At 37.0% G+C, this 13,784-nt stretch overlaps 1 protein-coding gene across 2 annotated transcripts; it reads left to right on the top strand.

Moving 5' to 3' along the window:
* Nucleotides 1–290: 290 nt before the first annotated feature.
* slc35c2 (solute carrier family 35 member C2) lies at nt 291–12,515 on the top strand. Of its 2 annotated transcripts, none has more exons than XM_058764143.1 (10): nt 291–654; nt 1,028–1,175; nt 1,293–1,443; nt 1,770–1,833; nt 4,849–4,921; nt 8,021–8,189; nt 8,278–8,361; nt 10,580–10,755; nt 10,949–11,078; nt 11,892–12,515. In XM_058764143.1, the coding sequence occupies exons 2-10, from the start codon at nt 1,065–1,067 to the stop codon at nt 12,017–12,019; spliced, it is 1,086 nt and encodes a 361-aa protein (XP_058620126.1). In that variant the 5' UTR covers nt 291–654; nt 1,028–1,064; the 3' UTR covers nt 12,020–12,515. The 2 variants fall into 2 exon arrangements, with proteins under 2 accessions (XP_058620126.1, XP_058620127.1); XM_058764144.1 differs by lacking the exon at nt 291–654 and adding an exon at nt 676–832.
* The last annotated feature ends 1,269 nt before the right edge of the window (nt 12,516–13,784 follow it).

Genomic DNA, 13,784 nt, shown 5'->3' with positions numbered 1-13,784 from the left:
TAAAAATGCAAAGAGTAAGAAAACTTGTTCCATTCATTGTAATTTACAACATGAAGTGCATTAAACATTATATTGCATCAAGGTTTCCCAAACTAGGGTTCGTAAAGGAACTGCAGGGGGGTTGCGAGTTTAAAGAAAAGTTGTAATTATATTATTACAAGACAACTTTATTCTGAATCCAGCCGATGAGTTCTTGACTGGAGAACCGCTCAAGATCGCATCAGTCCGATTCGTGAACGATTCGTTTCATGAACCGGTTCAACTGATTCATCAAAACGATTCGAATCAAAAGAACGAACCTATCAGCACTAGACATGCAGCAGCCGTTCTACTATTTAGCGCATTTACACTTCTTGTGTGCTTAATAAAAATTCAGAAAAAGCTTTAATTTCAAAACATTATGTGTAGAATTCAAATTTTCCCGGGCTCTAGTCAGCAGAGCAACGTCCACGTCACAGCAGCAGTAGTAACTACACAGGGGTGTCTGTCACGTGAGGTTCACAAACAAGAACAGTTAACAGTTATTTGAATGGAAGAGTCTCGCGATTCAATTGTCACCTAAGTGCTCTGAGGCGACTCGCGTATCCAAATGATGGTTACATAGAGTTTAATGCTACCAGCTTTTTGTTTTTCGAGGACTATGTAAACAGTGAGGTAAGAAAATGTGGTCACTGACCTTAGCTAGTTCTGGTTAACGTTAGCTGTAAATGGCACAGTCAGCGTGTGCAAACTGTCACAGCATCAGTTGAAATAACTAGATTTTTAGTGCTCGCGAGTGCTTGAGACGACGTTTAGTTAGAGTTTATTGCTTAAACGCCTGTCAAAACAAAATGTAAGTTTCCCCCCGCACTTCATCAGACATTATAAAAGCACAGCTGTTCTGATACAATATGTTGCACTGTTCAACAAGTGCTTCTTTGATCAATACTCGCGCACATCAAACTTTGGCCCTGCTTGTTCTTATCAGCCTACTCAGAGTTAACATACTAGCTCTGGTTAGTTCTTACTGCCTTCCTCTTGTTAATAGTGTTTAGCTGTGCCTTGTCGGATCCGGGTTGTCCAGGATGGCGTGCCCGACGCAGTTCCTCTGCAGGGCGCTGCGCACCGTGGGCCTGGTGCTCTTTTACTATGTGTTCTCCATTGGCATAACATTCTACAACAAGTGGCTCATGAGGGTAAGATATAGTTCAGCTGGGTGAAAACCTGCCTGTTCTTTGTTTTGAAAAGAGCACTTATTTTTGTACATTTGGCTTGTATAATGTCTGTTTTTTTGTTTGTTTAATCTGCCTCAGGACTTCCACTTTCCTCTGTTCATGACGCTGGTCCATCTAGTAATAATTTTCAGTTTCTCCACACTGACACGCTTTGCCATGCAGTGCTGTACGGGAAAGCCTCGAGTGACACTTCCCTGGAAGGTTTACCTTTCTAAAGTGGCCCCGACGGGTAAGAATGTTTTGGGAAAAAATTCATCAGTGAGTCCAGAGACCAAGAATGTGTGTCATAATGGTAACTGAGGAGATAAAACCGGTTATCTTTTCTATCCAACACACAGTTTGGGTGGGTGAAGTCCACACTGATTGAATTTAGCGAATCTAGTTGTACTCTGCTCGAGTATTCCATAGTCTTGTCCACAAGCCCATTATTCATCAGTTCATTTTCAAATTTTTGCGTAGAATGATTTATGATGTACAGTTTATGCTTTGTATTATACTGAGACAGTGATTTATCATACAGTAACATGTGCACAACTGTTTGTCTGTGTCCATCAGCCCTGGCGACAGCGCTGGATATCGGATTGTCCAACTGGAGCTTCCTTTTCATCACTATTAGTTTGTAAGCATGTTATTATTACCTGAGTGATTGGATTTTATAGTGCTTGCAAGGCAGAATTTTATTCTTCTTCCTCAAACATAAAACATCCCTTAACCTTAAATACTACAGACGCACATGCTGTGTTCGAAATGCCATAGTGTCATACTATTCTTACTATTTCTGCAGTGTCCAGTATGTATACTGTGCAAAGTATGCAAATTTTCTGTATGCATGGAATACCCGGATGACCTACTACAGGTGCATCTCAATGAATTAGAATGGAGAAGTTAATTTATTTCAGTAATTCAACTCAAATTGTGAAACTCGTGTATTAAATAAATTCAGTGCACACAGACTGAAGTAGTTTAAGTCTTTGGTTCTTTTAATTGTGATGATTTTGGCTCACATTTAACAAAAACCCACCAATTCACTATCTCAACAAATTAGAATACATCATAAGACCAATAAAAAAAAAAAAAAAATCATTTTTATTGAATTGCTGACCTTCTGGAAAGTATGTTCATTTACTGTATATGTACTCAATACTTGGTAGGGGCTCCTTTTGCTTTAATTACTGCCTCAATTCGGCGTGGCATGGAGGTGATCAGTTTGTGGCACTGCTGAGGTGGTATGGAAGCCCAGGTTTCTTTGACAGTGGCCTTCAGCTCATCTGCATTTTTTGGTCTCTTGTTTCTCATTTTCCTCTTGACAATACCTCATAGATTCTCTATGGGGTTCAGGTCTAGTGAGTTTGCTGGCCAGTCAAGCACACCAACACCATGGTCATTTAACCAACTTTTGGTGCTTTTGGCAGTGTGGGCAGGTGCCAAATCCTGCTGGAAGATGAAATCAGCATCTTTAAAAAGCTGGTCAGCAGAAGGAAGCACGAAGTGCTCCAAAATTTCTTGGTAAACGGGTGCAGTGACTTTGGTTTTCAAAAAACACAATGGACCAACACCAGCAGATGACATTGCACCCCAAATCATCACAGACTGTGGAAACGTAACACTGGACTTCAAGCAACTTGGGCTATGAGCTTCTCCACCCTTCCTCCAGACTCTAGGACCTTGGTTTCCAAATGAAATACAAAATTTGCTCACGTCTGAAAAGAGGACTTTGGACCACTGGGCAACAGTCCAGTTCTTCTTCTCCTTAGCCCAGGTAAGACGCCTCTGACGTTGTCTGTGGTTCAGGAGTGGCTTAACAAGAGGAATACAACAACTGTAGCCAAATTCCTTGACACGTCTGTGTGTGGTGGCTCTTGATGCCTTGACCCCAGCCTCAGTCCATTCCTTGTGAAGTTCACCCAAATTCTTGAATCGATTTTGCTTGACAATCCTCATAAGGCTGCGGTTCTCTCGGTTGGTTGTGCATCTTTTTCTTCCACACTTTTTCCTTCCAATCAACTTTCTGTTAACATGCTTGGATACAGCACTCTGTGAACAGCCAGCTTCTTTGGCAATGAATGTTTGTGGCTTACCCTCCTTGTGAAGGGTGTCAATGATTGTCTTCTGGACAACTGTCAGATCAGCAGTCTTCCCCATGATTGTGTAGCCTAGTGAACCAAACTGAGAGACCATTTTGAAGACTCAGGAAATCTTTGCAGGTGTTTTGAGTTGATTAGCTGATTGGCATGTCACCATATTCTAATTTGTTGAGATAGTGAATTGGTGGGTTTTTGTTAAAATCAAAATCATCACAATTAAAAGAACCAAAGACTTAAACTACTTCAGTCTTTGTGCATTGAATTTATTTAATACACGAGTTTCACAATTTGAGTTGAATTACTGAAATAAATGAACTTTTCCACGACATTCTAATTTATTGAGATGCACCTGTGTATTTTCCAGAATCTGCTAAATATAACTCAAGTACACTGCAATCAGACGAGCAGTGTTCAGAATGGCATACTACCATACAACTCCTACTTTATTGCAGTATGTATAATGTGAATAGTATGTGAATTTTCTGTATGCATGGATTACCTGCTACATTTGTTTAAATTTGATGTATGCATCTGAAGACACTGCATGGGATACTGTTTACCAGAACGCAACACGCTCCATGTAACATTTCATCTTCAAATGCGTGAGTGAACTGGAGACTGGGGATAGTAATTATAAATGTAACACTTTTATTTGTATATACATATTACTGTAAACTACAAACTGTTGCTCTGTATCTAAAAACAATATTGTTAGTAGGACATAAATTGTAACTTAATTTCTATGGCACATTTCCGATCAACTCAAATGACGTCACCTTTATCTCTATAGCACTTTATACAGGACAGATGTTTCAAAGATATTAAATAATAATAATAATAATAATAATATTTCAGTAATATATAAATAACATATATAAATAAACAACATTTTTCATTATTTGCACTTATTGTAGCTAGAATATATCGCTTTTTCCTCTAAGTGTAACTGTAGAACTGTAGCCATTTCGAACACAGGCACAGACTTCATTCAAACATTTTTTAAATATTGTTAGTCTTACATGTAGATGTGCTGTCTATTTTTAAATGCATATTTAATTCATTCATTCATTCATTCATTCGAATGTATTAGTGTTGTTCCTGGCAACCAGTTTGCTACACTTGTCTCGTGGACATTTTTTCTTACATGATTTGATGAATCACAATTTTGTTTCTCACGGATCATCTTTGTAAATGCTTACTGGGCATCTCGTTGCTAGGAGAGGAATGTTATATGAAAACAATGTGTTCTAAAATCATTTGTTATTCTCTGGATGAAACAAAGCCTGAAGCTTAAAAATCTTTCTTCCCTTCATACTCTGTTATTTTCTGTGAAATCTGTCAACACCGATTACCCAAAATCTGCAGACTGGCTCTGACTTTTAGCAATTAATTTCAACTCCTCCAGACTACAAATTGGGGAAAAATCTATGCAGTAGTCATGTAGTGTATTCCAGTCTTAAAACCTGAACACTTGACCTACAAACACTGGTGTTTGCTTCAGGAAATGCAAGTTAAATTTAAACTACTTGGGAATTTGGGGTTTCTTCTAGGTACACCATGACCAAGTCTTCAGCTGTTCTTTTCATTCTCTTTTTCTCTCTGGTCTTCAAACTGGAGGAGCCGGTAAGTGTGAAATACACTCAATTCTTGAATAAAGGACCTAAAGGAAGCTATTGTTCAAAGGAAGCTATTTTTAGTTTAGACCCATTAAGCGTATATTTTACATACATAAAGGCCACATCAAGATGCATTGTCAAGTTAGCCATAGGCACCAACGTACAGTATTTAACATCTTTTATGTGAACTTGAACTGGCTGCTCTCTGTCTATGTATGTGTGCGCATATAATCATTATCACCCCCAGACTACACTCATTGTCAAAAATATTGGCACCCTTGGTAAATATGATCAAAGAAGGCTGTGAAAATTAATCTGTACTGTTGATCCTTTTGATCTTTTATTTAAAAAATTCACAAAAATCTAACCTTTCATTGGATAATAAGAATTTAAAATTGAGGGAAATATCATTATGAAATAAATGTTTTTCTCTAATACACATTGGCCACAATTAACGGCACCGTTTTATTCAAGACTTTTTGAAACCTCCATTTGCCAGTTTAACAGCTCTAAATTTTCTCCTATAATGCCTGATGAGGTTAGAAAACACCTGACAAGAGATCAGAGACCATTCCTTCATCCAGAATCACTCCAGACCCTTTAGATTCCCAGCTCCATGTTGGTGCTTCTTCTCTTCAGTTCACCACTCATTTTCTATAGGGTTCAGGCCAAAGGACTGGAATGGCCATAGCAGAAGCTTGGTTTTGTGCTCAGTGAACCATTTTTGTGTTGTTTTTGAGGTTTGTGTTTGGATTATTGTATGGTTGGAAGATCCAAACATGGCCCATTATAAGATTTCTAACAGAGTCAGTCACTTATTGATTTTTTTATCTGTTGGTATTTGATAGAATCCATGATGCCATGTGTCTAAACAAGATGTCCAGGACCTCCAGCAGAAATATAGGCCCACAACATCAAAAATACAGCGGTATATTTCATTGTACACATGGGGTACTTTTTACCCCTGTGTTCACCAAACCCATCTTGAGTGTTTGCTGCTAAAAAGCTCATTTTTTAGTTTCATCTGACCATAGAAGCCAGTCCCATTTGAAGTTCCAGTCGTGTCTGATAACTGAATATGCTGGAGTTTGTTTTTGGATGAGCGAGGAGAATTTTTCTTGAAACCCTCCCAAACAACATGTGGTGATGTAGGTGCTGTTTGACAATTTTTTTTTAAAGGTTTTCTGACCCCGAGACTCAACTGTTTTCTGCAATTCTCCAGCTGTGGTCCTTGGAGAGTCTTTAGCCACTCAAACTCTCTTTCTCACCGTGCATTAGGACGATATAGACACACGTCCTCTTCCAGGCAGTTTCGTAACATTTTATTTTGATTGGAAATTCTTAATTATTGCCCTGATGGTGGAAATGGGAATTTTCACTGCTCTAACTCTTTTCTTAAAGCCACTTCACTAATTTGTGAAGCTCATTTATCTTTTGCTGCACATCAGAAATATATTCTTTGGTTTTTCTCATTGTGATGGATGATTAAGGGAATTTGGGCTTTGTTTTCCCTCCAATTTATATTTCTGAGAAACAGGAAGCCATGGCTGGATCATTTCATGTTCATAATCACCCTGGAGTGCTCAAAATTGTGAATATGAATGGGAATATACTTCAGAGATATTTTACTCATAAGAATTTCTAGGGGTGCCAATAATTTTGTCCAATGTGTATTTGAAAAAAACATTTATTTCATAATGATATTTCCCCTTATTTTAAATTCTTATTCTTAGATTTTTGTGAATTTTTAAAATAAAAGATCAAAAGGATTAACAATACAGATTAATTTTCACAGCCTTCTTTGATCATATTTACCAAGGGTGCCGATATTTTTGGCAATGAGTGTAGAGAACAGTATGTTTTAGAGTGTGATGGTTAAAGTACATTCAGACATTTTAAAGAGAGTGTCTTCCAACTGTGGTGATTGTTGATGACGTATGTTTTAACAGCAGACATTTTAGATTATATGATTTTAGATTTTCAGAAATATGCTCTGAGAGTTTTTCTGAGAGGTCATACTGTGAGACAAACAATTTGAAAACTGCATGTGAGATGTAAACCCAACTTATTTTTTTGCCAGTGAGTGTGTTTGTCTTGATAGATGTTTCTGTATTTAGCTGAGCAGTAGTTGGCTCACTAATGTAATAGTCAAAAAGACATTCTTTTGCTTCTAACTTTTTCCCTTAGTGAACAGTTAACATATAAATATAGCCAAAATCACAGCACAGCTTTTGTCTTAATCTTATGGCTATGGGGATTTTGTCGGATGAAGTCTCGATTATAAATCAGGCTTACATATACAATATATATATTTTTTTTCTTCTTCTTTTCTTTTTACTCAGAAGCCAATTTGGCTACTATTTGGCAATTTTTAAGTTACCAGCCATTTAGAATTTCAACTAGCCAAAACAAAATATCATAAACCATAAAATAGATAAATCGTCACTGCTTTTGAATGGCTTTCAGATTTACGATACTCAGTTATTGCTTGCAGATACCATAAAATAAAACGGAAATAACAGCATAAAGGGAAAAGTTCACTTTGAGAATGGTGTTTGAAAAAACTGTAGACTGGAAAGAGAAAGGGTGATCTGTGTTATTACATTTCAAAAGAAGCGTAGACTATTTAAAAAAAACACATCAGATGTAAATACAGATCTCGTCAAAGATAACTCAAATTAAATATTACCTTTGGACACCTTGTACTTTTTACATAATATGAATGTTTATAGAGATGATTAAACAAAATAAAGAAAGGGAAGGAAAATAAAGAAGCGTTTCATAAATGCATAAAAGCTGTATGATTCCTTTACAGTTTTGGCACTTTAAAATTCTCACATATTCTGGGAGTTGTGCTGGAACATTAATAGCAAGCAATCAGTAATACATGCTGTTGCCAAGCCATTAGGTGATTTAAGAGGGTAAAATCAATTGTAACTAACAGGAAGCCATTATAAACCAGTTCATGTTGAGTTTTCATTTTAGCCGCATTAAAGGTCCCATTAAAATTCCTGAATGCAATTTTATTTTCTGTGTTGTTGTATTTACTTGACTTGGTGCTTGTTGTAGTCATGTGTGCTGCCTGACTTTTTTTTTAACCTAACAGAACCCATTCCTGATCCTCGTGGTGTTGCTGATAGCCAGTGGTCTGTTCATGTTCACTCTGAAGTCCACTCAGTTTAATCTGGAGGGTTTCATCATGGTCCTGTTGGCCTCTTTTATCGGAGGGATCCGCTGGACTCTCACTCAAGTGCTTATGCAAAAAGCAGAGCTTGGTAAGTCAACATGTTATGAACTGTGTTCGGTCTATATGGTGAAGTAGTGAATTCTTGTGGCTCTTATGTCCTTGTCTTTGCCACACAGGCCTTCAGAACCCCATAGACACTATGTATCATCTGCAGCCTCTCATGTTCCTGGGCCTCTTTCCTCTATTTCTGATTAATGAAGGTCAGTCAGACACCAGTTTTTATATTTATATATATATATATATATATATATTAAAATGTATTGAAATATATTAAAATTAAAAAAATAAAAATGCTGTATATTTGATCAAATAAATGCAGACTTGGACATTTTTACAAATATTACCCCAAATATTGGAAAAGCAGTGTAGGTTCCATAATCCTGGAAATTGTGGAAGTATAAGTCTATTTCAAAACTATGATTTTGACATTGATTGGATAGAAAGTGCGGGATCCCTGTCTTTAATTTGAGCTGTATTTTGTCTTCCCTAAGTGCAAATCTCACAAAGAAATGTCAGGGTCATATTTTACCTCAAAATAAAAAATTAGATATTATAATGTTGTAGTAGGTAGAAATATACAGTGGGGAAAAAATTATTTGATCCCCTGCTGATTTTGTATGTTTGCCCACTGACAAAGAAATGATCAGTCTATTATTTTAATGGTAGGTTTATTTGAACAGTGAAAGACAGAATAACAACAAAAAAATTAAAAAAAAAGTATTTTTTTTTTTCAAAAAAGTTATAAATTGATTTGCATTTTAATGAGTCAAATAAGTATTTGATCCCCTATCAATCAGCAAGATTTCTGGCTCCCAGGTGTCTTTTATACAGGTAAGGAGCTGAGACTAGGAGCACTCTCTTAAAGGGAGTAATCTCAGTTTGTTACCTGTATAAAAGACACCTGTCCACAGAAGCAATCAATCAATCAGATTCCAAACTCTTCACCATGGCCAAGACCAAAGAGCTGTCCAAGGATGTCAGGGACAAGATTGTAGACCTACACAAGGCTGGAATGGGCTACAAAACCATCGCCAAGCAGCTTGGTGAGAAGGTGACATTATTCGCAAATTGAAGAAACACAAAATAACTGTCAATCTCCCTCGGTCTGGGGCTCCATGCAAGATCTCACCTCGTGAAGTTTCAATGATCATGAGAATGGTGAGGAATCAGCCCAGAACTACACGGGAGGATCTCAAGGCAGCTGGGACCATAGTCACCAAGAAAACAATTGGTAACACACTACGCCGTGAAGGACTGAAATCCTGCAGCGCCCGCAAGGTCACCTGCTCAAGAAAGCACATGTACAACCCGTCTGAAGTTTGCCAATGATTCAGAGGAGAACTGGGTGAAAGTTTTGTGGTCAGATGAGACCAAATTCAAGCTCTTTGGCATCAACTCAACTCGCCGTGTTTGGAGGAGGAGGAATGCTGCCTATGACCCCAAGAACACCATCCCCACCGTCAAACATGGAGGTGGAAACATTATGCTTTGGGGGTGTTTTTCTGCTAAGGGGGCAGGACAACTGCACCGCATCAAAGGGACGATGGACGGGGCCATGTACCATCAGGGCCAGGGCATTGAAGCCAGCCAGGGCATTGAAAATGGGTCGTGGATGGGTATTCCAGCATGACTGTAACCCAAAACACACGGCCAAGGCAACAAAGGAGTGGCTCAAGAAGAAGCACATTAAGGTCCTGCAGTGGCCTAGCCAGTCTCCAGACCTTAATCCCATAGAAAATCTGTGGAGGGAGCTGAAGATTCGAGTTGCCAAACGTCAGCCTCGAAACCTTAATGACTTGGAGAGGATCTGCACAGAGGAGTGGGACAAAATCCCTCCTTAGATGTGTGCAAACCTGGTGACCAACTACAAGAAACGTCTGACCTCTGTGAATGCCAACAAGGGTTTTGCCACCAAGTATTAAGTCATGTTTTGCAAAGGGGTCACATACTTATTTGACTCATTAAAATGCAAATCAATTTATAACTTTTATGAAATGCATTTTTCTGGATTTGTTTGTTGTCATTCTGTCTCTCACTGTTCAAATAAACCTACCATTAAAATTATAGACTGATCATTTCTTTGTCAGTGGGCAAATGTACAAAATCAGCAGGGGATAAAAAATAATAATAATTCCACACTGTACCCATATACATTTTTTTTTTTTTTCTTTTTAAATAAAATAAGCTTAGATGTAATACAACAAACATTACCATAATATGTGCTTATAGTTTTACTTCACAATTTAAGAATAATTTTTTTGCTCTAATACTTGTCATGAAAATCACAATGGACTAAATCTTAATAGTCTTAAAATTAATTTCATTTACTTAGTGTAAAATATGTCTCTTGGTTATCAGTGGCACTGCAGTCCTTACAGATCTGTTTGCTTGTTTCTTCTTCCTGTGATTGCTGAGCAGGCCTGAGTGTGAGTACCACAGAGAAGCTCTTCAGGGTCAGTGAGCTCTCCCACCTGCTCTACTCTCTGGTGACTCTGTCTGTGGGTGGCATGCTGGCATTTGGCCTGGGCTTCTCTGAGTTCCTGCTGGTGTCCCGCACCTCCAGTCTGACGCTATCTATTGCAGGCATTTTTAAGGTGAGAATACATCTTTATTGCTTTCACACAATTATGAGTAATAAAAAAAAAACTGCAGAATCTCTTTGCATCCCTCATCGTTTTGTTTTTCTCCATTTCTCAACAGTTTAGCAAGGTTTCAAAGCCTTTATTAGCCTTAAACCATGACTATTCTTCACAAAGACATTCTCTTCACCTCTGTCTCTTTCTGTAGGAGGTGTGCACTCTGCTGCTGGCAGTGGAGTTCATGGGGGATAAAATGAGCACAGTCAACTGGTTGGGCTTTGCTGTGTGTCTGTCTGGCATATCACTGCATGTTGGCCTCAAAACATACTACAATAAAGGTAAGACTCATTCTGATTATGCCTGTAAGTATTTGTAATGTTTTGCAATATATTTGTATTACACAATAAACACCAAACAAAACAACAAGAAAAGACAAAATACAAAATGCACAAAATAATATTAATAAAAGAAAAAAACAGACTTTTTAAGAACAATCAGGGCATATAGGCAGTTTCAAAGTTAATTAATTCTTCTATATTTTGACATATATCCTTGTATAATAAATTAGCGTAAAAGAAAAAAAATGTAGGGTGGAGACTTTGTTCTATGCATCTTTGAGATGTTGGTGTTGCACTCAAAAGTGGAGGCAGAGTTTTTTTTTTTTCTTGAAAAAATGAAACGCCTGTACAGATGAATTGTTCATAATAAGACCTGCATTTAGGAAATAGGGTGAATTTTCATTTCATGCTGACTTCGTTAAAGTCATCATGACTATGCAGTGCTTATTTGTTAACAGTAAATTTTGCTGTAAAAAGTTAAATTTAACGTATCTAACTGTTTTTATTTTTTGTAACTTCTGTAATGTGAAAAACTTTTTATTTTTTTAATTAAATTAGCTTAGATTTTTTTTTTTTTATTAATATTATTTCTTAGCACATTTTATGAGAGACTTTAACACAGCCAATATTGGACCTCTGCTGGCATGATCGATTGTGTTAAAGTACAGCTTCAATACTAGATTGGATAAAATGGATACTCATAAATAAACAGCGGGCCCTTAATAAAAAGAAAATGTGCAAAGCTGGTTTTTAAATCAATAATTGTTTTGATCAGGTATTGTTCTTAGGGTGTGTGTTTCTGTCTTTTTATAGGAAATGGCCCCATGGTAAGACAACTACCAGTCAGAGACAACCCGGACCTTGAGCTTCCACTTCTACAGACAAAAGAAGACTATTGTGAAGACACAAATGATGAAGAGGAGCAAGAGATCCTTTATTAGTTCCAGGATGACATGAATGTCCTAAATAGACTTGTGGAATGTTTTCCCTTAAAGGCTTACATGAATGGTCGCATTGACCACAGGTACTCAACCAGCCCCAGAAGTGATATGAATGATCTTTGCTCTTGAGAAGACAGGACTCTAAAGGAGACTGGGTGGGTTAGTTCATCTGAACATATACTCACCCTCATGCTGCTCCAAACCTGTATGACTTTTTTCTTTTTCTGTGGAACACAAAAGGAATGTCTTCCTTAAAATGAAAGTGGATGGGAGACCAAGGGCTGTCAAAAAAAGATTAAATTATAATGTATACTCTTTGAAGAAAAAGTCATATGGGATTTGAAAGATACATGGCTGAGTGAGTTTGACAGAATTTAAATTTTTAAGGTGAAATATAACTTCAAAACCGCTAATGGCATTGATCTCAGCACAGGACCAATCTCCAAGTGGCCTTACACATTTGTTTACATGGCAATAAAGGATTTATTTCACTAAATATCTATTCTGTTTCACTTGCCCACAATAATTACTTAACTAATTATGATACAGAATGTAAGTGGACTACTTGTTTGTTTGTTTTTTTATAAAATGAACGAACTTCGTTTTCTTTTACCATGGATTCCTTCCCTTTTACCTTTATACAGGGCAACTATGTGAATGGTGTGTAGCTTATTTACTTACTGTCTAGGTTTAGTATACTTAATTGACATCATTCAACTATCAGCTCTTAGAGAGGGAGGCAGACTTCATTATAGCCTAATTAGATTTGTGTGGAGTGTTCGTGCAGATGCAGGGAAGTCTGTAAATTCAGGAACCTGATTGAATTCATTGAGTTTGTTTAGTGGATTAATTTCGTAGTCAGAAGGCCAGTTCAGTTTCCAGCAGTCTGAAGATCAAGAGAGAGCACAGCTGTTTTAGAAGACGAATGAATTCACTTAAGGCCGACAGCAGGAGACAGTATGCGTCTGTTTGCCGATACGTGTTATTCTTCGGCAGGGATCTCGCGTGCATCCCATCCCAAGCAGTGTTGGCAACTAATTTTCAGAGAAAGTTGCTAAAGGAAGGTCGATTTGTTGCTAAAAGTTGCTAAATGATGTTATAATGTCATTGCGCAAAATTGTCACATCAAATCTTAGCAAAAAATATATATTATATAGGCTATATATTAAAATATATATTATGTTAATTTAGATTTATTTGTAAATCAATTGAATTATTGAACACTTACACATTTTGAATGATTACAATTTAAGTTTTAATAGCTAAACTAGTAATACTACACATTTTCAACAATGATGCTTTAAGCAGTGTATTAGTAGTTAGTATGCTACACTCTTAAGAAAAGTCTGTAAAAATAGGGCACATTCTACTATGTTAATATGAAATAATTTTCCGTTTTGGTTTTTTACCTGCATTTTAAATTACGCATTGTGTTTTCGGGTTACAAATGGATAATGTCCTGGAAAATTACTAGTATCTTTTCCATTTTTCTTACAGTGTACTAACAACAATCGCAGGTACAAGCTACTAACAAAGTGTATCATAAATGAACACTTATTAAATTATTATTATTATTAAATTGAACAATTGCAAATAGCAGCTAACTTAATTCACGTGATGTGTGTACTGCTAGGCATCTTTGGTTTCCTCTTTTTGTGTAATTTGGTTGGAAAAAGTGTGCCTTTTTATTGCCACTTATCAAAAGTGGCCAAATAAATTTTAAAAATGGCTAAATTTGTTGCTAGGTGCTTTTGGAAGAAAAAGT

The sequence above is a fragment of the Onychostoma macrolepis genome, chromosome 23, assembly GCF_012432095.1.
Source record: "Onychostoma macrolepis isolate SWU-2019 chromosome 23, ASM1243209v1, whole genome shotgun sequence".
Taxonomy (NCBI): domain Eukaryota; kingdom Metazoa; phylum Chordata; class Actinopteri; order Cypriniformes; family Cyprinidae; genus Onychostoma; species Onychostoma macrolepis.
Note: the sequence above shows the minus strand (reverse complement) of the source record. Positions and strands in the feature narration are given on the sequence as shown.

Excerpts from the sequence above, each read along its gene's own strand:
- slc35c2 (XM_058764143.1), top strand. The coding sequence starts at position 1,065 with ATGGCGTGCCCGACGCAGTTCCTCTGCAGGGCGCTGCGCACCGTGGGC. Across the intron at positions 1,176-1,292 it reads ACAACAAGTGGCTCATGAGG|GACTTCCACTTTCCTCTGTT; the intron begins GTAAGATATAGT and ends AATCTGCCTCAG. Across the intron at positions 8,190-8,277 it reads TATGCAAAAAGCAGAGCTTG|GCCTTCAGAACCCCATAGAC; the intron begins GTAAGTCAACAT and ends TTTGCCACACAG.